The following is a 26,062-nucleotide window of genomic DNA, read 5'->3' on the forward strand; positions in this document are numbered from 1 at the left end:
TTTGTCAGTCTATCTAGGGGCTTGTCAATCTTGTTGATCCTTTCAAAGAACCAACTCTTGGTGTTATTTATTCTCTCTGTTGTTTTTGTGTTCTCTGTGTCATTTATTTCTGCTTTTATCCTTGTTATTTCTTTTCTTCTACTTGGTTTCGGATTGGTTTGCTGTTCATTTTCTAGCTTCTTCAGTTGGCTCTGTTAGTTCTTTGATTTTAGCTCTTTCTTCCTTTTTGATGTATGCATTTAGTGCTGTAAACTTCCCCCTTAGTACCGCTTTTGCTGCATCCCATAGGTTTTGCTATGTTGTGTTCTCATTTTCATTCGTCTCTATATATTTAGCAATTTCTCTTGCTATTTCTTCTTTAACCCATTGATTGTTTAGGAGCGTGTTGTTTAACTTCCAGGTATTTGTGAATTTTCTAAGTCTCTGATGGTTATTGACTTCAAATTGTATTCCATTGTTGTCAGAGAATGCGCCTTGAATAATTTCAGTTTTTTTAAATTTATTGAGTCTTGTTTTATGTCCCAGCCTATGGTCTCTTCTTGAGACAGTTCTGTGAGCACTAGAGAAGAATGTGTATCCTGGTGATTTGGGATGTAATGTTCTATATACGTCTGTTAAATCCAATTCATTTATTAGATTGTTTAGGTTTTCAATTTCCTTATTGGTCTTCTGTCTGCTTGAACTATCTGTAGGAGTGAGTGATGTGTTGAAGTCTCCCACAATTATTAAGGAAGCATCAATTGCTTCCTTTAGTTTTGCCAGTCTTTGTCTCATGTATTTTGCGGCCCCTTGATTGGGTGCATAAACATTTATGATTGTTATTTCTTCTTCTTGAATTGCCCCTTTTATTAGGATGTAGTGGCCTTCTTTGTCTCTCATAACATCCTTGCATTTAAAGTCTATTTTATCTGAGATTAACATTGCTACTCCTGCTTTCTTTTGGCTGTAGCTTGCATAAAATATGTTTTTCTGTTCTTTCACTTTCAATTTCTTTGTGTCCCTGTGTCTACGATGAGTCTCTTGTATCCAACATATTGATAGTTCATATTTTTTGATCCATTCTGCCAATCTATGCCTTTTAATTGGGGATTTTAATCCATTTACATTCAACGTTATTACTGTGAAGGCATTTCTGGAATCAGCCATCCTATCCTTTGGTTTGTTTGTTGGATATATTTTTTCCCTCTCTCTCTCTCTTATTGTCCTTTAATGAACCAATACTGAATCTGTTTAGTACTGAACCCTTCTCCATATCTCTCTCTCCTTTCTTTCTTTCTCTTGTCGGTAGGACTCCCTTTAGTATATGAAGTAAGGCAGGTCTTTTATTAGCAAAATCTCTCGGCATTTGTCTGTGAAAAATTTAAGCTCTCCCTCAAATTTGAAGGAGAAGGAGAGCTTTACAAGGTAAAGAATTATTGGTTGGCAAGTTTTCTCTCTCACAGTTTATATATGTCATGCCACTGCATTCTTGCCTCCTTGGTGGCTGCTGAGTACTCAGTACTTAATCATATGTTGTTTCCTTTGTGTGGTGATTTGCTTTTCTCTTACTGCTTTTAGAACTTGCTCCTTGTCTTCCATATTTGACAGTCTGATCAGAATATGTCTTGGAGTGGGTTTATTTGGCTTTATTCTATTTGGAGTTTGCTGGCCATTTATGCTTTGTGTATTTATATTGTGTAGAAGGATTGGGAAGTTTTCCCTGACGTTACTTTGAATACTCTTTCTAGACCTTTACCTTTCTCTTTCCCTTCTGGAACAAAAATGCGTCTTATATTTGGACATTTTATATTATCTATGAGATCCTTGAGGTCCATTTCGATTTTTTTTATTTTTTCCCCATTCTTTCTTTTGTTCTTTCATTTTCTGTTTTGTCATCCTCCAGGTGGCTGATTTCGTGTTCAGCTTCCTCTAATCTTGTACTATGAGTATCCAGAATCTTTTTGATTTGGCTGACAGTTTCTTTTCTTTCCATAAGATCATCTATTTTTTTATTTACTCTTGAAATTTCTTCTTTATGCTCTTCTAGGGTCTTCTTTATGTCCTTTATATCCTGTGCCATGCTCTTGTTGTTTGTCTTTAGCTCTTTGATTAATTGCTCCAAGTACTGTGTCTCCTCTGATCTTTTGATTTGGGTGTTTGGGTTTGGGTTATCCATATTTGGTTTTTTCATATGCTTTAAAATTTTCTGTTGTTTTTGGTCTCTTGGCATTTGCTTAACTTGATAGGGTTCTTTTAGGATATGTAGGCTGATTAGACTTATCTCTAATTTTTCAGATCTACAGCTTGGTGGCATGCACTTTCTCTAACTAACCAGCAGGTGGTGTCTGCGAGCCACCTTTTCCCCCTCAAGTTATTTCTCCCCAACTTTGTCTTTGTGGTGTGTGGGGGTCTGATTTCTTGTGGGGGTCCAATTAGTGCACCAAGTTTGCATGTGTAGTTGGTGCGGCCTGCCCTGAATGTGGGGTGTGTGTCTGAGTGGTTAGGGAAGGAGGGCGGCTTTAATAATCAAACTTCCCAGGTGTTCCTAGAGATTTAAGGCTGTTGCAAGAGTCTAAACCTTCAGTTCAGTCTCGCCACAGATTGTCTCTGCCGCTGACCCACAAGCCCTTGGTATTGGCACATGGTCCCTGGGATTTCCGAGTGGTTCCTCTTCCAAGCCATGCCTTCCTAGGGCCTCTGCTGAGGGAAGGCTGTGCTATGTCACAAGTGTGCACCATCCCTCAAGGGAAGTTCTGGGCCACCGGGCCATGTAGGGGTGTTCTCAGCCTGCTGAAAGGACAGCTGTAGGGGTGTGTTAATTTCCCCCTTTTCACACGTCTCTGCCTTCCTAGCTCTGGGTCAGTTAGCTGTGGGTGCGTGAAAGGCTATCGCTCATGCCCGATACTATGGTGTGTGTGTGTGTTGCTGGAAACACTTCCTGTTGCACTGGGTTTTTTGGCGCGGCTCTGGGCTGTGGCGCTGGTGATGGGCAGGAGCCTTCCCATCCCACTAGGAAGATGACTGTAAGGGGTGTGGTTTTCTCCCCCTTTAGGCTAATCTCTGCGTTCCTTGCTCTGAGACAGTTAGCAGCGGGTATGTGAAAGGCTGTTATCCACACCAGATATTGAGGCATACCCACAGGTTGTGGAGATGCTGTTCCTGCCCCGCTTCACTGTGTGGTTCTCGCTGCCATATCTGCAGCCGCTTTTGGGTTTTTAAAAAAGAACTAGTCCGACTCTAAACGCCAACACATGGTTTCACCACACCACAGTGTGGCTGCTGGATATTCAGCAGGCTTACTTGTTTCAGAAGGCAGACTCCTGGTTTCACCACGTGCACAGTCCCTCTGGATTTAGCAGAGCTTGTCCGGCTGTTGCATCACTGGGACTGGTGTTCTGAGTCACTTTCTGGCTTTTATCTAGTATTTTTCACAGAGGTGTTTTTTTGCCCTATCTCTCCTAACTGCCATCTTGGGAGGTTTTTGATTACTGATTCTATATCTTTGTAAGTAATTAGTTTGTTGAGTTCTTCTGTTTCTTCTTGAGTCAATGTAGGTAGTTTGTGTTTCTAAGAATTTGTCTATTTCATCTAGGTTGTCTAATTTATTGGCTTATAGTTGTTCATATTATCCACTTAAAGTCATTTTTATTTCAGTGGGGTCAGTAGTAATGTCCTCCTTTTCCTTTCTGATCTTATTTATATCTTCTCTTTTTCTTTGTCAGTCTAGCTAAAAGTTTCTGGATTTTGTTACCTTTTCAAAGAGTCAACTTACGGTTTTGTTGAGTCTCTCTACTGATTTTTTTTTTTTAATTTTGATTTTTTAAATTTCATTTATCTCTGTTCTAATCTTTGTTATTTCCTTCCTTCTACTTGATTTGGATTTAGTATGCTCTTCTTTTTCTGGTTCCAGTTTTGAGGTTATGTCTCTGATTTGAAGTCTTTCTTCTTTTTTAATGTAAGCATTTACAGTTATAAATCCCTCTTAGAACTTCATTTCATGCTGTAAGTTTTGGTAAGTTGTATTTTCATTTTCATTCACCTCAAGATATTTCCTAATTTTGTTTCTGATTTCCTCTTTACCCCATTGGTTGTTTAAGAGTATGTTGTTTAATTTCCTCATATTTGTAAATTTCCCCTTTCTCCCTCTGTTATTAGTTTCTAGCTTTATTCTATTGTGTTTGAAGAATATGTGTTGTATGATTTAAATATATTTGAATTTATTGAGACTTGAGACCCTACATGTGGTCTGTCCTGGAGAATGATCCATGTACACTCAGGAAGAAGTGTATTCTGTTTTTGTTGGGTGCAGTGTTCTATATCTCTCTCTTAGGTCTAGTTGGTTTAGTTTATCATTCAATTCCTGTACTTCCTTATTGTTCTTCTGATTGGTTGTTCTATCCATTGCTGAGAATGGTGTGTTAAAGCCTCCTACTATTATTCTTCCCTTCAAATTTGTCAGTATTTGCTTCATATATTTTGGGGCTCTGATGTTAGGTGCATATATATATTTTCTAGTTTGCACTGATTGTGTTTTCCCCAATACCATCCCATTTTCAACACCTTGCAAAGTTGACATTCATTTGTTCTCCCTCATGTAAAAACCTTCTTATATTTGTACATTTAATTACAACCATTGACCACTCTAGGTTTCACTAAGTTATACCATCCGAGTCCTTATCTTCCGTCTTTCCTTCTGGTGTCCTGCACACCCCTAATCCTCCTCTTTAAACCATACTCACAGTCATCTTTGTTCAGTGTACTTAAAATATTGTGGTACCTTCACCCAGTATTGTGCTATCCATTTCTGTATCTATACAGTCAATCCTGTTGAACATTCTGTAATCCTTCAGCCTCGAATGCCTGACATTTCCCCTCTTTCTATCTCCTGGTATCTTCATTTTTATGGTCTTCTCCAAACCTCTCTCTCCCATCTTTTCCTATCTGTCTGTAGCACTCCCTTTAGTATTTCTTGTAGAGGAGGTCTCCTGTTCACGAATTCTCTCAGTGTCTGTTAATCTGTAAATACTTTAAACTCTCCCTCATTTTTGAAAGACGCTTTTACTGGATATAGGATTCTTGGTTGGCAGTTTTTCTCTTTCAATGTCTTTAATACATCATACCACTGCCTTCTTGCCTCCATGGCTTCTACTGAGAAATCCACACTTAGTCTTACTGAACTTCCCTTGTAGTGATGGATTGCTTTTCTCTTGCTGCTTTCAGAATTCTTTGTCTTTGTGACATTTGACAATCTGATTAGGAAGTGTCTTAGAGTAGGTCTATTTGGATCCATTCTGTTTGGAGTACGCTGCACTTCTTGGACCTGTAATTTTTTGTCTTTCATTAGTGTTGGGAAATTTTCATTGACTATTTCCTCTATTATTGCTTCTGCCCCTCTTCCCTTCTCCTTCTGGGACACCTATAACATGTATATTTGTGCACTTCATGTTGTCATTCAGTTCCCTGAGCCCTTGCTCATATTTTTCCATTCTTTTCCCTATCTGTTATTTTGTGTGTAGGATTTCAGATGTCCTGTCCTCTGCTTCAGTAACCTTTCTTCTGCCTCTCCAAGTCTGCTCTTAAATGTCTCCATTGTGTTTTTTATGTCTTCTATTGTACCTTTTATTCCCACAAGTTCTGCGATTTGTTTTTTCAAGGTTATGAATTTTTCTTTATGGTCACCCAGTGTCTTCTTTATGTCCATCTCTTTTGTCATGTTTTCTTTCAACTAGTTGATTTGATTTAGAAGATTTGTTTGCACATCTTCGATTAGTTGTTTCAACTCCTGAATCTCAGTTGAGGTATTAATTTGTTCCTTTGTCTTGGCCATATCTTCGTGTTTTCTGGTGTGGCTTGTGATTTTTCTCTGTCTAGGCATCTGATTTTCCTGATTAGTTTATTCTGGAGGTTGTTTTCACTCTTTTTCCTTGTTTTTTTTTCTTGTTGGTTTTCTTTGATCTCTGTATTCCTTTGTTTCTCTCACTCACCAGTTGTCAGATTGGCTCTGCCCCCAGTTTTCCCCCCAAAATCAGGCACCCACCATGGCCTGCCACAGGGATGGTAGGTAGGCACTGGGCACTGCAGCAAGTTTGCTGTGTGTGGTAATGTAGATCTGCTGGCTTCCAGTGGTGCTCTGTTTTCCACTGGTCAGCAAGACCTCAGTTTGTTTTAGAGCCCTGGTTTGACAGTTGAGTTGACAGTATTTGTCAGCCAAAACCAGGCTGAGTTTCTGTGCAGGTTGTGTAGACCAGCTCCTGTGGTCCTAATAATGGGTCTGGAGAATGTTTTTAAGTGTTTTTTTTTGCCTGCACTTTCTGGACTGTCCGGCAGATGGCGCTGTTCTGTAACTTAATTGTCCTCAGACGCTGCTTTGCCTCTGAGCACAGGCTGTGTATACACAGGTGAGCTGAAACTGCAGGATTCCTGTGCCCTCACTTTGCCAGCCAAAATCTGGCTTGATGTGGGGCTCCACCTGTGGCAAACTACTTCCTCGGATGATCCAGTACGCCACCTGTCCACAAGGCAAGGAAACAGCTGCTGGCTGCTGTTTCTCTTAAGAGTGGTGGAAGGGTTTTCAGACCTAGGGATGGAAACTCAGTCTCCGTCAACATTTTCTCAGCCTTTTTTTCCCTCACTGACCTGGGCCTTGAATTGTCCCGCCCTGTCCCCTGGTCTTCAAACTGTGGGTGTTTGCTGTGAGAGATTTTAAAATCTGTGTCCCTGGTGGGAGTGTTCCCATCTGCTGGTTCTGTGACCTTTCCCACATGGAGATCGGGTAAGGGGTAGGGGAGAAGACTGGCTGGTTGGGAAAGATTCCTACCTGATATTTCTTCTCTTTCTTCAATTTGGCATCAGCATGATCCTTCTCCAGTGTATGTCCTACACCACAGTCTCAAACAATTCAGAATTATCCTTTTTTTGTTGAATCTCTGGAGAAGTTTTCAGTAGCTGTTTACGTCATCATGTTGATGATGTCACCCATATATATTTATTATTATTACATCTTCCTTTTGCATCATTCCCTTTACCAGTATATAATGACCACCTTTGTCCCTCATGATTGTTTTTGACATCAAGTCTTATTTTATCAGATATTAGTATAGTATACACTCCCTTATATATGGCATGTTGCTTTTCTCTAATAGCTTTCAGAAGCTTTCAGAACTCTCTTCTTTGCATTTGGTAGTGTAATCAATATATGATGAGGTATTTTTTTTCATGTTTATCCTATTTCGTGTTCTCTTAGCTTCTTGGATATGTGTATTCATGTGTTTTGCTAAGTTTGGCAAGTTTTCTGTCATCATTTTTTTGGGTATTCCTTCTGCCCCTTTCTTTCGTCTCCTTCTGGGACTCCCATAATGCATATGTTGGTGTCCTTGATGGTGTCTCATAGCTGTCTTAGTTCCTTTTTGCTTTTAATGTTTCTTTTTTCCTTCTGCTCCTCAGCCTCGCTCTTTTTTTTAAATTTTATTTTGAAATAAATTCAAACTTACAGGAACAGTTGCAAAAACAATACAAACCCCATACACAGAATTCTAGCATACCCCAACCCCCACTGATACCCTGATCCACCAACTTTAACATCCTCTCACACCACCATTTCTTTCTTTCCCTCCCTCCCTATCTATCATCCATCTATTGCTTTGTCTTCTGAACACGTGAGAGCAAACTGCACACATCCTTGAACACTCAATATAATTCACATATACATTTCCCATGCGAACATTCTTTTATGCATTCCCATTAAGTGCAGCTAAGAAGTTCGAGAAATTCAACATTGATGCAAAGCTTACATTCTATATTTCTTTTTTTTTTTCTTATATCCCAACTATGTCCCTTTGAGCCTCTTCTCCTCCATCCTCAGATCCCATCCAGGATCATCTTTGGCATTTAATTGTCAATATCTATTTAGACTGTTTTTTGTTTGTTTGTTTGTGGAAACATATATACAGCCTAAATCTTCCCATTCCAACCTCTCCCTATCATTCCATTAGTGAGATTAATCACATTCACAATGTTGCAATGCCATTGATTTCCCACCATCAATTACTCAAAATTTCCCTTCACCCCAAACAAAAACCCTACACTCATTTTTTAACTCCCCATTGCCCCTTCCCCCACTTCTCATAACTCATGCTCCACTATTCATCTCTATGGTCATATTCTCTGATACTTTCTTTGTGTTTACCATGGGGCTTAAATTTAACCTCTTAGGTCTATAATAATCTTGTTTTTCTTTGATACCAACTTAACTTCAATAGGACACATAAATTATGTTCCTTTACTCCTCCATTCCCCCACCTTTATGCAGTTCTTGTCAAAAATTACATATTTTATGTTGAGTCCAAAACCACTGATTTATCATTACAGTTTATGTATTTTAGATCCTGTAGGAAGTAAATAGTGGAGTTACAAATAAAAAATACAGTAGTATTGGTATTTATATTTACCATATGATCTTTACTGGAAATCTTTATTTCTTCATGTGGTTTCAGTCAATTGTTTAGTGTCCCTTCCTTTCAGCCTGCTCAATTCCCTTTAGCATTTCTTATAGGACTGTTCTACTGGTGATGAAGTCCCTCAGCTTTTGATTATCTGGAAATATTTTCATTTCCCCCTCACTTTTACCCTCCATGTGTTTGTGAATTTTCTAAGTCTCTGATGGTTATTGACTTCTATTTGTATTCCATTGTGGTCACAGAATGTGCTTTGAATAAATTAAATTTTTTTTTTTTTAATTTATTGAGGCTTGTTTTACGTCCCAGCATATGGTCTGTTCTGGAGAAAGATCCATGATCACTAGAGAAGAATGTGTGTCCTGGTGATTTGGGATGTAATGTTCTATATATGTCTGTTAAATTTCTCTGTATCTGTCTCTCCTTTCTTTGTTTCTCTGTCAGTAGGGCTCCCTTTAGTATCTGAAGTAGGGCAGGTCTTTTATTAGCAAAATCTCTCAGCATTTGTTTGTCTGTGAAAAATTTAAGCTCTCCTTCAAATTTGAAGGAGAGTTTTGCTGGATAAAGTATTCTTGGTTGGAAATTTTTCTCTCTCAGAATTTTAACTATGTCATGCCACTGCCTTCTCACCTCCATGGTGGCTGCTGATTAGTCACAACTTAGTCTTATGTTGTTTCCTTTGTATGTGGTGAATTGCTTTTCTCTTACTGCTTTCAGAACTTGCTCTTTCTCTTCAGTATTTGACAGTCTGATCACAATATGTCTTGGAGTGGGTTTATTTGGATTTATTCTATTTGGAGTTCGTTGAGCATTTATGCTTTGTACATTTATATTGTGTAGAAGGTTTGGGAAGTTTTCCCTAACAATTTCTTTGAATACTCTTTCTAGACATTTACCCTTCTGTTCCCCTTCTGGGACACCAATGAGTCTTAAATTTGGACGTTTTATTTTATCTATCATATCCCTGAGATCCATTTCAATTTTTTTTATTTTTTCCCCATTCTTTTGTTCTTTCATTTTCCGTTCTGTGGACTTCTAGGACACTGAGTCATTGTTCAGCTTCCTCTAATCTTGTATTATGAGTATCCAGTGTCTTTTTAATTTGGCCAACAGTTTCTTTTATTTCCATAAGATCTTCTATTTTTTTATTTACTCTTACAATTTCTTCTTTATGCTCTTCTAGGGTCTTCTTTATGTCCTTTATATCCTTTGCCATGGTCTCATTTTTTGTTTTTAGTTCTTTGATTAATTGCTCCAAGTACTGTGTCTCTTCTGATCTTTTCATTTGGGTGTTTTGGTTTGGGTTCTCCATATCGTCTGGTTTTATCATATGCTTTAAGATTTTCTGTTGTTTTTGGCCTCTTGGCATTTGCTTTACTTGATAGGGTTCTTTCAGGGTCTAAAAAATACCAATCTCTAATTTGTCAGATCTACAGCTTGGTGGCGTACACTTTCTCTAACTAACCAGCAGATGGTGTCTGCAAGTCACCTGTTCCCCTCAGGTTATTTCTCCCCAACTTTGTCTTTGTGGTGTGTGGGGATCTGATTCTTGTGGAGTTCAGTTGGTGCACTAAGTTTGGGTGTGTTGTTGGTGCTGTCCGCCCTGAATGTGGGGCATGTGTCTGAGTGGTTAGGGAGGCAGGGCAGCTTTAATAATCAAACCTCCTAGGTGTTCCTGGAGATTTAAGTCTGTTGCAAGAGTCTGAGCCTTCACCTCAGTTCCGCCACAGATAGTCTCTGCCGCTGACCCACAAGTCCCTGGCACTGGCGTAGGGTCCCTGGGATTTCCGAGCAGGTCCCCCTTCTCAGCCGTGCTCTTCCAGGACCTCTGCTAAGGGAAGGCTGTGCCACATCACAAGTGCGCGCCGGCCCTCCGGGGAAGCCCTGGGCCACCGGGCCATGTAGGGGTTTCCTAGCCTGCTGTAAAAATGGTTGAATGGGGTGTGTTAATTTCCCCCTCTTCACACAGCTCCACCTTCCCAGCTCCAGGACAGTTAGCTGCAGGTTCACTAAAGGCCACTGTCCACGGCCGATATTGTAGTGTGTGCGCAATGCTGCGGGAAACACTCCTCATCACACTGGGACCCTTGGCGCGGCTCTGGGCTATGGGTCTGGCCCCGGGCAGGAGCGTCCCCAGCCTGCCAGGGAGATGGATGCAAGGGGCGCGGTTTCTTTCTCCTTTTGGCTCCCCTCTGCCCCCCTGGCCCCAAGACAATCAGCAGTGGGTGTGGGAAGGGCTGTCCTCCATACCAGACACCAAGGTGTTGGGACAGCCTGCTCCTGCCATGCTTCACTGCACAGTTCTCACCATTGTATCTGCAGTCGGTCCCAGGTTATTTTTTTAAAAAAAGAACTAGTCTGTCTCCAAACGCCGACCCACGGTTTCCCCACACCGCAGCGTGGCCTCTGGACTTTCAGCCGGCTCTCTCACTCATTTCAGAATGCAGACTCCCGGTTTCACCAAATGCACGGTCCCTGTGGATTTAGCAGACCTTATCCGGCTGGTGCATTGCTGGAACTGGTGTTCTGGGTCACTTTCTGGCTTTTATCTAGTATTTTTCATGGAGGTGTTTTTTTGCCCTGTCTCGCCTAGCCGCCATGTTGGATTCTCCCAGCCTGACACGTTTTAGGTGCTTTGTTTCAAGTTCACTGATTCTTTCTTCTGCCAATTCCAATCTGCTGTCAGAATCCTCCTGGTCATTTTTCATTTCAGTTATTGTGGTCTTCAACTCCAGTAGTTCTATTTGCCTCATTTTTAAAATTTCTATTTCTTTACTTAGAGTCTCATATTGTTTATTCATTGTTTTCCTGATACCTGTACTTATTGCCCCATACTTTCCTTCATCTCCTGAAGCATTTTTAAGATCATTTTTTAAAGGCTTTGTTTGGTATGTCCACGTTTCATCTTTTTCTGTGTTTTTATCTTCTTCCTTGGGATGGGCAATCATTTCCTGTTTTATTTGTTTGTCTTGTACTCTTGTTGCACAGTGTACATTTCAATACTTTAAAATGTTAACTCTGGGTTTTACTCTGTGGTATGTCTATTTCTTGGCTATGTAACGAGCTGGTGATAAGACAGATTTTCTTCAGCTTCAGCTCTCCCATCAGGAAGGTCTGCCTAAAATGAATGCACTGTGAAGGGTTTTCCTTGTCTTACTGGGCTATTGTCTTGTCCTGGACTTTTGCTTGTGCGTTGTTTTGGAGTTCCCCTGTTTACAGGAGTTTGGCTGTCCCCTCCCCTCTATTTCCCAGGGGACAAACCTCCCTCTCTTCCGGGTATCTGAAGCTAGCAGGCCTTTGTCCCAGGCTGTCTGCCTCTATGGTTTTTTACACTTCTTTCATTGTCTCAGGCTACTTTTGCGTGAAGAGCAAATTTTGGGAAGATGGCCTGGAGAGGACTTTCCCAATTCACTTTTTCCCAGAGACAAATCAGGGCCAGGGACCCATAAAGAGGGCCCAGTCTGGCTGCAAGTACCCTGTGGAGGGGGTCAGGAAGGGCACCAGTATCTTCTCCAGTGGCTCCCCAGAGCTTCACTTTCTGGCCTTCCCTGCAAATGCAGCAGCTAACTTTCCCCCGTAGCCCTGAGGATGCCCTGCATCTTTAAGTCTCCACAGCCTCTGCCCCATCGGAAGAGGGTTAAAACAATAGCTGCCTCTTCCTGTGTTTGAGGCAGCATTGAAGCAGTGGCTGCTGCAGCCTTTTTCCAGGTCAGGTTGAACCAATAGCTGCGTCAGAACTGGGACCCAGCAATCCAAGTTCACTAATCAAAAACCGAGCTCAGGGATCTGCTGTGTACACCTTGTTCCTGAGGAAGAGGATGTTTATGTCCATTTGTCGGCAGCAGCCAACCAAGCGCTGGACCCCACAGTGGCCTGCCTTGAGGGTGGGAGATGTGTACCAGTAGCCACCACGCAGAGAGAGCAGCTTACAGTTCTTCACCTTAATTTATCAGCCTCTTCCTCCTGCTCTTCCTTGGATGGTGTACAGTGTTCTTCTGGCCACTGGAGTTTCAAAAGAGTTGTTTCAGACAGTTCCTGCCTGTTTAATAGTTGATTTGGTGGAAGGACTGAATCCTGGAACTCCCTACTCTGCCATCTTCTCCAGAAGTCCTCTCTCACTACTTTTATGGAGGATCATTTCAGAGGTCCTTACTTCGCTATTCTGGAAGTACTTCTGATCCGCTTCAGTTTAAAGGGAAGTTGATTTTACCACTAGGTGGGGATAGAGACTTGGAAAACCTTTGCTCTGTGTTAACTGGTTATCTTAGAAGGTTTCAGTGTGTTTGTAACTTGAAGTAATATTACAGATACTTTGTCTATCAGATTGGGTCTCTATAATTTCCCTCACTGTATCTATAGTTTTAGTATTAGAGATTTTTTCTGACAGTGATACAGTTTAAATTTCTCATTACTTCCAATAATTAAAATTTTAGTTAAAATTTAATTGACTTTCAGATAAATTAATAACCATGAAAAATTGAAAAGCTCAAATGATAGAATATTTTAAGTGAATTGAACTTAAATTTGTAATTTATTATTTGAATAATAAAGTTGATTAGCAAAAATTCTTAGGGGGATTGCTTTGAAGAGATGAAAATAATTTTTAATTGTAGCATATTTTATTTTGTGTGCAAATTCTTATGTCTAAATTGCATGAGAAGTTAGTCTTAAGTGGATTTTGAATTTTGTTTGCACTGCAAAGGATTTTAGTGACAATTTTCATATAGATAATGCTTTCCTTGTGTCTAAATTTTTATTACTTTGAATATTTCTGAACTAAGGACTGTCTGGAAACTTTTACTGATTCTCAATATTTTCATTAGTATATGAAATCCCCTCTGGACGTTTCATGAGAGAATTGTGTGGCCACCTCAATATCATTTATGATCTTTGCTGGTCAAAAGATGATCGCTATATACTTACTGCATCGTCTGATGGCACTGCCAGGTTAGTTGACTTGAGAAATACTTATTGTGTTTGCTGCTTGCTTCAGGGAAAAGAAACAAAGGTAAATTATGTGTGCTGTAACTACTTTTATGCTTCAGTCATGTTTTAACTAAGGGACTGTCACAAATATACCTTGTACAACAGACTGATTACATAGTAGTAATGAAAACTTTTCTCTTGAAGACATTTTTCCTAAATATATTTTAAATATGTATAATGTAACATTTCTAAGTCCTCTGTGTCTTTAAATGATCGTTACGTACACTGCTTTATTAACACTCTGGAATGAGGAGGTTAAACAACTGAGGATTTTTCTAGGACATATGCAGCATCTGTCTTCACTCCTGACAGGTGCAGAGGCTAGAACATAGTGTTGGTTAGGACATAGCTGCAGGGTAAATAAACAAGTATGCATTTTATGTTTTAAGAATTTTACAGATTAAGTATTGCATTTTTCATGTTGATTGTAAAATTAATTCCTTTCAATTTAATAAGTATCACGATAAAACATTTTAAAAGCTTCTTCATAATGTTTCATTTACACTTTTTTTCACTGCTGGTTCTGCCTTTTAATGTCTTCCAAAAATATTATTAGACAGTTTTTTCAAGCTGCTTTTATATATGACACTTAATTTTATCCTGGTTGGTAGACACACAGGTAGAAGCTGACCTTAGGCAGTGGAGATCCACTTTGACTTCTTTCTCATTGCTTCTTCTGCTTCCTGCTCCTCTAATGCAAGACTCCCAGACTCTGTACCCCTTCTTGTAATTTTATCTGCCCCCCTCATTATAATGTCTGATTGATCAAGATGATATCATTGCTGCTTAGTTTATATTTAAATGAAAAAAGATAGCAATTAGTGACCGTTGACTTCCCTCTCTCTCCAGCTGGGAATCTACTATTAGTTCCTCTTAACAATATCACCAAGAACCTGTATACTCAGTTTGTTCTTTGAGTGTGAGCATTCTGTCAAAGGGATACCAGGTTACACTAGAGGGAACTATGTAACATTCCTGAGGCTTGACTATAGCCTTGACTTAATGTCACCTGAGCTCCCATCTCTGCTGAGCTGAGCAATCCTTTTACTTGTCTGTAGTCATCTTCCTTTTCTCATCCCTTTGGCAGCAGATTCAAACATTACTGCTCATCCAGTCCTCTAAACTAAATCACTTTCTTTAGATGACAACCTTCAGTCTCCAGTGAAATTAGCCAGATGTGAACCTCCTGTATTTCTCTCTGGTTTCCCCCCTAAAATCTGTAAATTCCTCCATATTTATCACTGTCTACCTTTCTTGAGGAAAAGCTGTGGGGCTGGTCTCCTTTAAGGTACATCTGACCTGTGCTCTTAATCTCAGCCATTTAATGCGCAGTTCTGTGCCACCCATCATTTCCTATCCTCTGGTCTCTTTAGTATCTTCCTTCTTTATCCAGAAATATTCTCAGATTCCCTTATCTTAAATTTTTTTCTTTATTCTTACTTTCAGACTACCACCTTTTCCACTTTTATCCATCAAAGATGTTCTGCTCGCCTTGTATTTACTTCAGCCCAGTTGATCTGGCTTTCACTCCCACCATGCTGTACATACTGCTTTCTCAAGTGGTCAGCTGTTACTTGCTAATTGTTAGATCCATTGGCCAGCTTTCATCTCATTCTGTTTGCCTTCACTGCAGTAATTGATTATTGATTAATCTTGATGTTTTTTCCAGTTCATAGTTTTCATTGACAACATCTTCCTGTTTTCCCCTTTTGACTTTGACCAGTTCTATTCATTCTCTTTCTTCTTTCATTTTCTCTGCCTATTCTCTGTCACTGTTGATCTTTTACTTGATATTCTTCTCCTGGATTTGTATGCTTATTTTCATGTCTCTCATCTTTCTTCCCAGCCTTGAGTCTCCCTTACATGTAATGACTTCCAGCTCCCATCTCTTTTCTCAGTCTGACTTTCCATTACACATTTCGTCCTGAATGGCTCAGTGGTACCTCAAGTCCATAATCAAACTCATTGGCCACCCAAGCTTTGTTTTCCTCATTTGCTCTTCTTATGTATGCTTTAATGGCCTCCTTGTCCACCCTATCTCCCAAGCTGGGAACTGGAGTTAGTACTCATCTCTTTTCTGTTTCCCACCATGCCTTCCCACATCTAACTAGCACCAAGGCCTCTCAGTCCTCCTTCCTAAAAGGCTCACCATTCTATCACATCCTCTTTATTCTTACTGCTGTTGCCTTAATCCAAGCCCTTATCTCTTGCTTAAACTGTTGCTGCTAAACTTCCCCAGTTTTCAGTCTCTGCCTCTTCCCTCTCTGCTGTGCCCAAATTGTCTTTCTGAACCATCTTTCATTGTGCCTTGATTTAAAAAAAAAAATCTTTGTCCATTGGACCATATCCCAGTGCTATATAAAATAAGGCACATGACCCTATGGATCTTACATCCTTTTGCGCCATGCGCTTCCCATATACACCTTTGCCTCACCCACACAATCTCCTGAAATACCCTTAACATCTTGTCTTCATGGACAACTGCATGATCTTTTACCTACTCTTCCTATGCTTAAATACTCCTCTCCTACCCTTTCTACCTAGCTCATTCATTCAACAGACCTTTATTAAGTGCCCTTTCCAAGCCATAGTAGGCTCCTAGCCATCATTTAAAATACGGCTCAGATTTTACCATTTCTTGGCGCCATCTTGGATTTCCCTACAAAACATACCCATTATAATAAAGTACGTAGAATTGTATAATGTATACTTTTTTCTTTAAGTAGGTTTGAAATTGACATCCATTTAATACCCTATATCTTAAAAATATCAGCACAAAAGCATTATGGCTAGAAACAAAAAGAGATGAGGGTTTTAAGAAGATAAGGGATGCTAGTAATGAATAGGCTAAAGTCTAAAAAGAGGAGAATGGGGGTGGCTAATGGCCAAAGGTGGCAGAAGTGTGGGTTCCCACCATGTCTTCCTCCTCTTCTCTCTTCTGGGCTCATTCTCCCAGGCTATTGTTGTGTCTCTAAACAACTATTTCCCATTGGTTAGTTCTCTGCTATTTGGATTTAGTCTAAATCTCTTCTCTGGTTATCTTCAGAATAATCATCTGTGTTTTCCTCACAGCAAAAACTCCTAATACAATCAGAAAGACTTTTCCAGTCGGGCCTATATGTCCCTACTTTATCTCCTCTACACACATATTGTTTTAAGTTTTTTATTATTTTTTTCTTTCCCCATGCTAATAATTTTTTTTGTGTTTCCTTTTAATTGTCTCTGTCTATGATGAGCTTGATTTTTCCTCAAACCCATTAATACATTTCTTTTGATATGGATCCTACCAGTACTTGGGTGACTGAAGCTTTCATTGATACCAGTTTTATTTTTATACCAAAAACTTTATTTTAATTTAAAGATATTATTTCTACTTTAATTTTTTATTAAGTTGTTTTGAAGATATGATTGCTTCATTTCTGCCTTGTTCTATAATATACCAAATAGTGCTGCTAATGTTTATTAGTAATCAACTAAGATTTTTACCATTTTTAAACTATCTTTATATTCCCTCCCAATTAGCGATTTTGTTCATGTGGCATTAGTTCATGGAAAGCTACTGTGGTGAATGTTTATGCAGTGACACATGTGCTGTATTTTTACTTGAAAACAGGTTCTTTCACTTCCTTCATTATTAGTTTGGATTCTTAGTAATAGAAGACCATATCCTGTATTTTAAGCAGCTGCTGAGAATACTCACAAATGTTATTATTTTTGTTCTTTTATTGATAATTTTGAAAAGGACTTAATTTGCTTTAGTTCCTAGACAATAATTGAAAGGATGAAATAGAAAGCACTACCCCATATTATAAAAAAAAATATGTTCTTCTAATTCTAATAGCATCCTAATATTATAAACATATCAAGTATTCCACATTCATACAGCACCTATTTATTGCTTGATTTGACTTATTTTTACACATTGATTGGAAATGTTTAGTATCTCAGGGAGCAGTTTAATCCTTAGGGCTTACTCCATGTCAAGACTAGCAGTGATGCTAACCTTAAATGTTTAAACAGATCGGCTAGTATTTAGAGAAAGAGATAATGAGAGTGTTTAAATATAAAGTGTTTAAGGTAGGATGGTCTTTCTATCAAAATATCATAATTTTAATATTTTTTACTCCAGAATTCAGATTGTAAATTTCAGTATTGCTTTTTGGCCTTTGAGATCCTCATCTTTACCATCTAGGCTTTGAAATTACAAATATAAACTTTAATAAAAACTCTTCTACTCTAAATTCCCACTAGTGAGCACTTTGCAAGAGGATATACACAACCTAAATGGTAAATCATTAAAGTTTCTCTCCTATATTTATTTTTATGTATATTGTACTAAGTGCAATATTGCAATATTTTACCAACTCTTCTGTTGGTGTTTAGTCAGTGTCAAAATAGGTAGGTTTAAAAAACAGACAAATCTAAATGCAAATACAGTTTTTTATTTCACTGCACATAATTACAATTAGTGGACAAATTAACCATTATGCTTGATAATAACTATAAGAATAGCTTTGTCAAAATGTGAAGAATTCCACCCATCAAATATGTGTTCATCCTATTTTTTATTTTGATAGAACTTAATTTATTACTGGTTGTTGCCATGTGCTTACTTAAGGCTCAGTTAGTCATACTGATTCTAAGAGAAACTTTTCAAGAACTTCTGCCTTCCAGAAGCAATGTGTAACTTTTTGTCTTTTCCAGGATTTGGAAAAATGAAATAAATAACACAAATACTTTCACAGTTTTACCCCATCCTTCCTTTGTGTACACGGCTAAATTCCATCCAGCTGTGAGAGAGCTGGTGGTTACAGGATGCTATGATTCCATGATACGAGTGTGGAAGGTCGATGGGAGAGAGGAGCCTGCCACGCTGATGCGGCAGTTTGATACTCACAAGAGTTTTATCAACTCTGTCTGTTTCGATAAGGAAGGTATGCCAGAGAATGTGCTCCAAATGAAGGCTAGTTGCATGAAGAATTTTTTTTTTTCATTTCACTAGGATTACAATTAAGCTTGAGAAATGTTTTATGTATTGATGGTTGGTTGTACATTTTGAGATTTGTGTTTATTTGACAGTCAGCATGGAGGGAGTTCTGTTCATAGTGTTAAAGTCAGTCAGTTCCAAAACATGTAAGTGAAGTTAATATTTGCTGTAGCAAGCAGCCAGGCACCAAATTTCAGAAATGCATTTCATTGGATTGGTGGTTATTGTCTTAAGTTGAAGAATAAAAATTGAGGAAAATAGGGGGAGAAAGTCCCAAAAGAATCTTGAAAAAACATATTTTATTTGCAGCCACAGAATTTTTAAAAAAAACACAAACTACACTATTGCATAGAAGGAAATTTTGCAGTTATTTAAAGATTTCTCTTAGTGTATGAATAATAAATAATGTTTTAGAGATGTAAAAATAGATGATTTTATTAGCTGAAAGAATAAAGAAATCCATTATATCTATTAAATAGACACTTTTTTACATTATCCCACAGACTAGACATGTAGGCTGTAGCTATAATTAGTTCGTATGGGATCCAAACCACAATGATAATTCTATTGATGTACTTACAACAATAGGGATGTTAATAAATTGGAGCATATTCAGGAAAGGTCAACCAAGGATAGAAAGGTGCCTGAAAACTGCTATAGTAGAAAAAATCCAGATTATAAAAGAGGGATGAAGAATTTCTTCAAATACATGACCCTAAGATATCCAAATGACAAAAAAAGAGAAATTGGTTTATGTTACTTCAGTGGGCAGAGGTGGGGCCAAAGCTACCAAAGACAGATTTTCTGTGCTCATGATGAGGAAGAACATTCCAGTACAGAGAGCTGTTCAGCAGTTGAACAGGCTGCTTTGTAAAACATTAAAGTCACAGTTGCTGCACGACCATCTGTTAGTGATGGTGTCATGATGGTCTCTGAGGCCCATCCTGCTGTTAGGTGGTTTGTTATTGAGAATTGATGTTAAACTGCATCACCTGTTGTGTATTATTTTATTCATTCCCTGATCATTTATTCAGTTCCTCTGGGTCTCAGGCATTGTGCTAACAGTATACATTAGAATATAAGTGTTTTCCCAGGAATATGAGATGAAGTAGCTTCTATAGTTTATTACGATAAAGGTGAGAATTACAGGTTTATGTTGGATAATGCAAATAATTTGTTTCACTTCAGAATGTGAGCCATATACACCCGGACTAAGATGCTAATTTCTGTTTGTATTCAAATTCAGGTAAGTGGCAAAGGGGAATAAGTCATAAGAAATAATTCAAGAGAGTGAAGAATTCATTTAAAGATAGTCGAGTTTGAGAGTTATTTTTGTTTTTTTAAACTGACATGCCTTTTAATAGCTTTCCTATTCTTTGACTGTTCCGCTGGGATGTGGTTTCCGCAGCTTCATATTATTTGTCTCTAACTCTGTGTAGCAGTCATAAATGAGTCCTTTTGTTAATAGGTCATCACATGTATTCAGGAGACTGCACGGGGGTGATTGTTGTTTGGAACACCTATGTCAAAGTTAATGATGTGCAATACTCAGTGCGCCACTGGAGTGTAAATAAGGTATGACATCATATTCCATATTGAGTCATTTAATTAAAATCCCTGGAAAGTCAGTTATCATGTCCTTCTGGTGAGATAGTGACTTTGTGAACATTTCCTTAATTTTGATCAGGCTTTTCTTTTGTTTCTTTGAACTTCAATTTGCACTGTGACATTAAGCCATCCATTATCTGGCCTTGCCGCTAGAAATGCATCGTGCGTTCTCTCACTATATGAGTAGTGACTTAAAGGTTTTGCTCTTCATGTCCTTTCTTGCTCCCATAGCATCTCTGCACAAGCACTGTGCTCGGTGTTTTGTTAAGTGTTGTCTTTTAGAATTATTAGTTAAGATGGGGTCTATCATTTAATAATAATTCTTTTGAAATTTTCTAAATAGGCAAAAAAAAAAAATGATTAACCTCTTTCTCTTTTTGGGTAGAGTGTTTTTAAGGTGGCTTGTATTTTAAGCAGTTATGTTGGTGTTTCTTTTTTCTTTTTTGTTCAGAAAAATAAATGCGGTGTTAAATTTGAATTCACCTTACATAAGGTGATCTAGTTTCTGCCTTCTATTTTATACTTTTGTTCTTCAATTTTTCACAACAGATTATGACAACAGTTGTCATAATTTGAAAAAAGACACACTAAGTGGAAAGAATTTCCCTGAAATTTAGTTAAGTGTATTGAGTTTATCATATTTGTTTAAAAGATAGGGTAATATATTCTGTTTTTGTCATTCTTATCTGGTCTGTCAGATTGAGTGATTTCTTGGGATTCTTGTTGTAACCTAATTACACATACCTTGAAAATAGCTGCCTAATTATATACCTGGCGAACTGGCAAAGCTCCAAAAGCATCAGTTCCCATCATTTTAGTATATAGTGCAAAGTTTACTATTTATTATTAGATCATGTGTTTCTTTACCTTTATATGGTAGCCAAAACACAACTTTAACTTGGATACTTTGAACTGTCTGGTGATTATTTGAGACAATCAGAAGTAAAAAGTTAGGAAATGAGCTGAGATTTCTTTTTAGTAGCTGATGGATCATTGAATGCTGTTGGACAGCCTGGAAGCTGTGATTTCATTCATTCTTGATACAATTCAGTCAGCAGAGTAGGTAATGCTAAGTTGTACTCATTTTCCTTCCATGTGCTATTTCATACATGTCTTGGGCCGGGTTTGAAACAAGGGCATTTTTAGTTTGAGAATAAATATGATAAAGAAAAATGTGGGAGAATCACTAGCAGATACTGCAGACACTAACTGCTGGCAACTTTCTCAAATTTACACCTAACTCTTAACTTGTTACGCAGTCTTGTTTTTCAGAATGTTAGAAAATGTGTTTGTTAGAAGTGCATCTTGGTTTAGGACTAAATATTTGGAGAGTGAATATACTATAAAAACACATGCTAATTAAATGTGGCATTACATAACAACAACAACAAAAAATACAATTTGTACTTTATTTTCAAACCTTAACTGAAGTTACTGGGAATCCTTTTGTGAAAAATTTAAAAGCTGTATATCCAAATTGAAAATGACTTTTTAAAATTAATTTGGTGCTCTAGAGGAAGTTTAGCATTAGATAAACTTTTTGATGATTTTTATAATTGTTTTTTTTTATCATTTTAGGAAATTAAGGAGAGTGAGTTTAAGGGGATTCCAATAACTTATTTGGAGGTTCATCCCAATGGAAAACGATTGTTAATTCATACCAAAGACAGTACTTTAAGAATCATGGATCTCCGAATGTAAGTGTATTTCAGTAGGGATGAGTACCCACAAAATAAGTCATGAATTTAATTCAAATTTATAAAATGCATTTTTTATTCCTTTGTTTTGGTTTTGTCTGAAATGTTGTTTTATTTATTGTTTGTTTTTTTAATTTTTTTTATAAATAAAGTTAAAAAAATAAATAAAATGCAGCAGTGGTTTTCAACCAGGAGCAGTTTTGCTCCCTGAGGGACATCTGACAATATCTGGAAGCTTTTTTTAATTGTTACTACTGGTATTTAGTGAGTAGAAACCAAGGGATGCTGCTGAAGTTCCTACAATTCATAGGGCAGCCTCCACAACAAAGACTTACCAACCCAAAGTGTGAATTTTGCCAAGATTGAGAAACCTGAAATGCAGTCAGTTGCTGCTTTTCGTTTTCACTATTAAAAGCAAACTTCTACTTTTAACAGGGGTGAATTTTTTTTATCTCTATGATACTGCTATAATATTATGATACTGTATCATAATTGAATAAGAGACCTTTGTTTAATACATCCTTGTTTTTCTTTTTTTTTCCTTTGTTTTCATAATTAAGGCAAATGTAAAGGGAAGTATTCTTCATGTAAGAGACAGAATTAGAGTTCTAGGAAAACCAGCATTTTCCTTCCTAGTTGCTTTTGTTTAGGTATTAGAGTTCCTGTAAAACTAATGAGAGAAAGCTATTTTATTGGATTGCTTTATTGTATTTAGAAAGACAACTTGTGGTAATCTATATTAGCTGAATTCTGCAAATATCTTTTTTAGGACTAATGACTAAGTGCATCAATATTTATGTAGAACAGTACAAGACCCTGGCACGGGCGCTGTGGGAGAAGGACAAGCGGGATTAGCTCACCAGAAGTTTATTATCTAATTGTACACTCCTAAATTAGTACACTAAGTGTTGGACTAGGCTAAAGTGTGAGATCTAGAGACTGGAATCAATCTGCGTATTCTTTTTTCTTTACATAGCACCCATGCAATGCCTGACAGATAGCAAGTACTAAAAATGTATGTTTAATGAATACAAATATATAATGAGACGATGGCAAGAATAAATCTGGAAGCTATAATAAGTCTTCTGTTAAAAGAGTCTATTGAAAAGCTGTCATTTGTGCTCGATGTTGAAGAATGGGTAGAATTTAGTCAAGAATAGACCCAAAAGGGAAGTTTTTTCAGAGAGATAGAAAAACATGAAATGCACAAAATAAAGTTCAGAGGTGGGATGTGTTCCAGGCAGAGTTAATTAGCCAGTCTACTTGATCATAGGCTTCTTGATAAGGAATATTGAGAGAGAAGGCTTTAGAAATGGAGCCAGATTTTAGAAGGCTGGCGTCAGGAATTTGGTTATCCTCTTTCTCAACAGCGTGGTTGATAGCTTAAGATCATGCCTGGACTCTGGAGCCACACTATTTAGATTCAGATACTGCCTCTTCTACCCTTTACTAGGTGATTTGCCTCTCTAGACCCCTTTTCCCTCATCTGTCAAGTAGGAGAAATGATAAATCGAACTCATAAACCATATATGCACAGTGCATTTGCAAGGGCTCCAGAAAGGTTTGACCTGCTAATCCCAAGTCTGGAAATCTATTGAAAGAAAATAACTTAAAATAGTGAGCAGATTGTTAATAGAAATTGTGTTCATCTTAAGGGAAGGCTGGAAATATTCCTAAATGTTGTCCAACAGGAGAAAATTTATTAAAATACATTTAAACACAGTATATACCCATTAAAAATGATGTGTTATATATATTTTCTGACACAGGGGCCATTATTCCTGATTTATTGTTGAGTGAAAAAAGCAGGTTACAGAGCAGTGAAGGTAATATCCTCTCTGTAATCCAGGGTGAAGATAGAACCTACCAGGCACAGAGTAAGGGCTGGAACATTGTTAGCTGTTATTCACTAGTGAAACTGTCTGAAAGGTTGTGCCCCATAATTAATAGATGGTTTGAGTAATATGTTTAATCTAATATTTCTTCAGGGATTTAATGTATTACTGGGGTGGTTTTTAAAATTGATCATATGGAAAAAATATATAAGAATATGAAAATTCTGTCTATTTTTTCCATTTTTTAGAAACCAATCCAAATGCCAGTTCTTCCATGAAGTAGTCTCTGATCACCATAACAAGAATTACTCTCTTGTCCATATCCCCAAAGTTTTCTCTCCTTTGTGGTACTTTCTATGCTTTCCTCCTATTTTACATTGATAAATTTCTTCTCTCTCTTGGTAAAGTAGAAGCTCCTTGGGCTCAGGCTTTCCTCTTTATCTGCATCTATCACAGAATGTCTCCCATACAACTAATTCTTAAAAGGCATTTGTTGAATTGAAATAAAGGATTTAAAAGAAGAGTTTTTCTACCACCAGTCTTTTAAATGTATAAGACAAGTCCTATTTGTAAAATCCTTTTTTTTTATAGATTAGCAGCAAGGAAATTTGTAGGTGCTGCAAATTATCGGGAGAAGATTCACAGTACTCTGACACCATGTGGGACTTTTCTCTTTGCTGGAAGTGAGGATGGTATAGTATATGTTTGGAACCCAGAAACAGGTAAATATTTAATTGATTTTCAAAAATCTTTTTCTTTAAAAGTGTGAAAAAACTATCATTCTTGTGGAGTGATTTTCAAGGAAATTCTGAGTTTAGCTTGTCAGTTATATTGTTCAAGATTGTGGAACTCAATTGCAGTTTAAGCTTATATTAAATTCTTTTCTTTATTGTTTGTATATCTTCCTGGATTTAGAATTTCACATTATAATTCAAGGTGTGAAATAGGAAATATCGTAAGATGAATATGGAATGTAAGTAGGTATACACATGATTAAACATCTACAATATATTTTCATTAGAAACAAAAAATTTCTATCAGATTATTTGATGTCTGAAACTTAACTAGCAATTTACCTGAATTACTGTAATTCAAATTTTTCCAATAAAATAAAATAAACTATTACATTAGAAAGTTCATGTTTTCCTCACCTTAGGTTTTCAAAAGAAAGGGTAAAAACTACATGGACTTTTTTTAGCAAGAAATTGAAAGACTTTTATAAAATTCTCTTTAAAATCTTTAATGAACCATATTTGATGAACTTGTTCATTCTTTCTGCCTTTCCTTTAGGCATTTTTGACTAGTTAGTTCACTTAGGTTTTTTTCTATACTGTGTTTTGATACTTTTCCATCTATCCAGAAGCGTTAAATTTCTCTTCCCCTTCACTAAATGGATTTAAGTTCCTTGCTTTTTTAGTTCTTCTGACCGATACTTGTAGGTTTCATAGGCTTTAGGCCTCTTCTGGCCATTTAGACTCACAGGAATCTTTCAAGTAGATGTTACTGCAAGTGGCCTCTGGAAAAAAATAGAAAAACTAATCCCTTCCTCAATCCCTGCTCCCTGCCAGCAAGAGTTTCTTTAGTTTTATGGTCCAGTTATTCCTCTCCTAGTTCTACCCCAAGTTGTTGGTTAAAGCTAGAATTTACTCAGCCCCATCAGAACTCAGACTGTAATACCACTCTCCTTTGTCACTTTGGCTCTATTTTATGCCTTGAAAATCTCATTGAAGAGGCTGGATTGAGTAGAAAGAGGGGGACCAAAAGAATACAAATAGAGAAACTATTTATTGAAGTGGTACTCAAATATATATATAAAGTATTTGCAGTTTCTCATGTAAATAATGCGAATTTATCACTTATTGTTAACATTTTTTAATAAGTTGCAGAATAATCTTGTTATGAGAAATATGAGAATGTACAAATTATTGAATCTTTTTTCTTATTTAGGAGAACAAGTAGCAGTGTATTCTGATCTGCCATTCAAATCACCCATTCGAGACATTTCTTATCATCCACTTGAAAACATGGTTGCATTTTGTGCATTTGGGCAGAATGAGCCAATTCTTTTATACATCTTTGATTTCCATGGTGAGTCCACTTCTTCATAAGTAAAGAATATGTAGCATAACCTTCACCTGTAGACTGGTCCAGGAACATGAAACTGGTCATCCTCTGTGTGTACACAGCTCTCTTGAGTATACTTTCAGAGCTGAACAGATTCAATTGTGTTATTTTGTTATGACCTTTTATTTTTCCATAAACATCATTATTATGAATTTAAATGTAGGCAAAAGTATACATAATGGTTATGCTCTTATGTTGGAATGCAGAAAGATAGCCATCTCTTTCTTTGTAAATCAATTTAGATGAATATAAAATTTACCTAAAAATTATTTGGAATTGTGATACCAAATTTATAGTTAAGTAACATTTAGGAAATAGGGATCTTTAATGTTTTCAGTTGAATATTGAGTTACTATTTTATTCTATGTTTTTGTTTTTACAGAAGCACATCAT

At 37.4% G+C, this 26,062-nt stretch overlaps 1 protein-coding gene across 15 annotated transcripts in view; it reads left to right on the forward strand.

Moving 5' to 3' along the window:
- AHI1 (Abelson helper integration site 1) overlaps nucleotides 1-26,062 on the forward strand; it is a 259,799-nt gene that overhangs the window by 57,923 nt on the left and 175,814 nt on the right. For all 15 annotated transcript variants that reach the window (XR_005217783.1, XM_037842195.1, XM_037842193.1 and 12 more), the window contains 6 exons: nucleotides 13,256-13,379; nucleotides 18,123-18,352; nucleotides 19,874-19,980; nucleotides 21,592-21,710; nucleotides 24,137-24,267; nucleotides 25,493-25,633. Coding sequence is in view for 14 of the 15 variants with exons in the window: in XM_037842195.1 (XP_037698123.1) it covers nucleotides 13,256-13,379; nucleotides 18,123-18,352; nucleotides 19,874-19,980; nucleotides 21,592-21,710; nucleotides 24,137-24,267; nucleotides 25,493-25,633 (852 nt within the window). In the remaining variant the exon portion in view is untranslated. The remainder of the gene's footprint in view (nucleotides 1-13,255; nucleotides 13,380-18,122; nucleotides 18,353-19,873; nucleotides 19,981-21,591; nucleotides 21,711-24,136; nucleotides 24,268-25,492; nucleotides 25,634-26,062) is intronic.

This window comes from Choloepus didactylus, chromosome 7 (assembly GCF_015220235.1).
Source record: "Choloepus didactylus isolate mChoDid1 chromosome 7, mChoDid1.pri, whole genome shotgun sequence".
Lineage (NCBI taxonomy): Eukaryota > Metazoa > Chordata > Mammalia > Pilosa > Megalonychidae > Choloepus > Choloepus didactylus.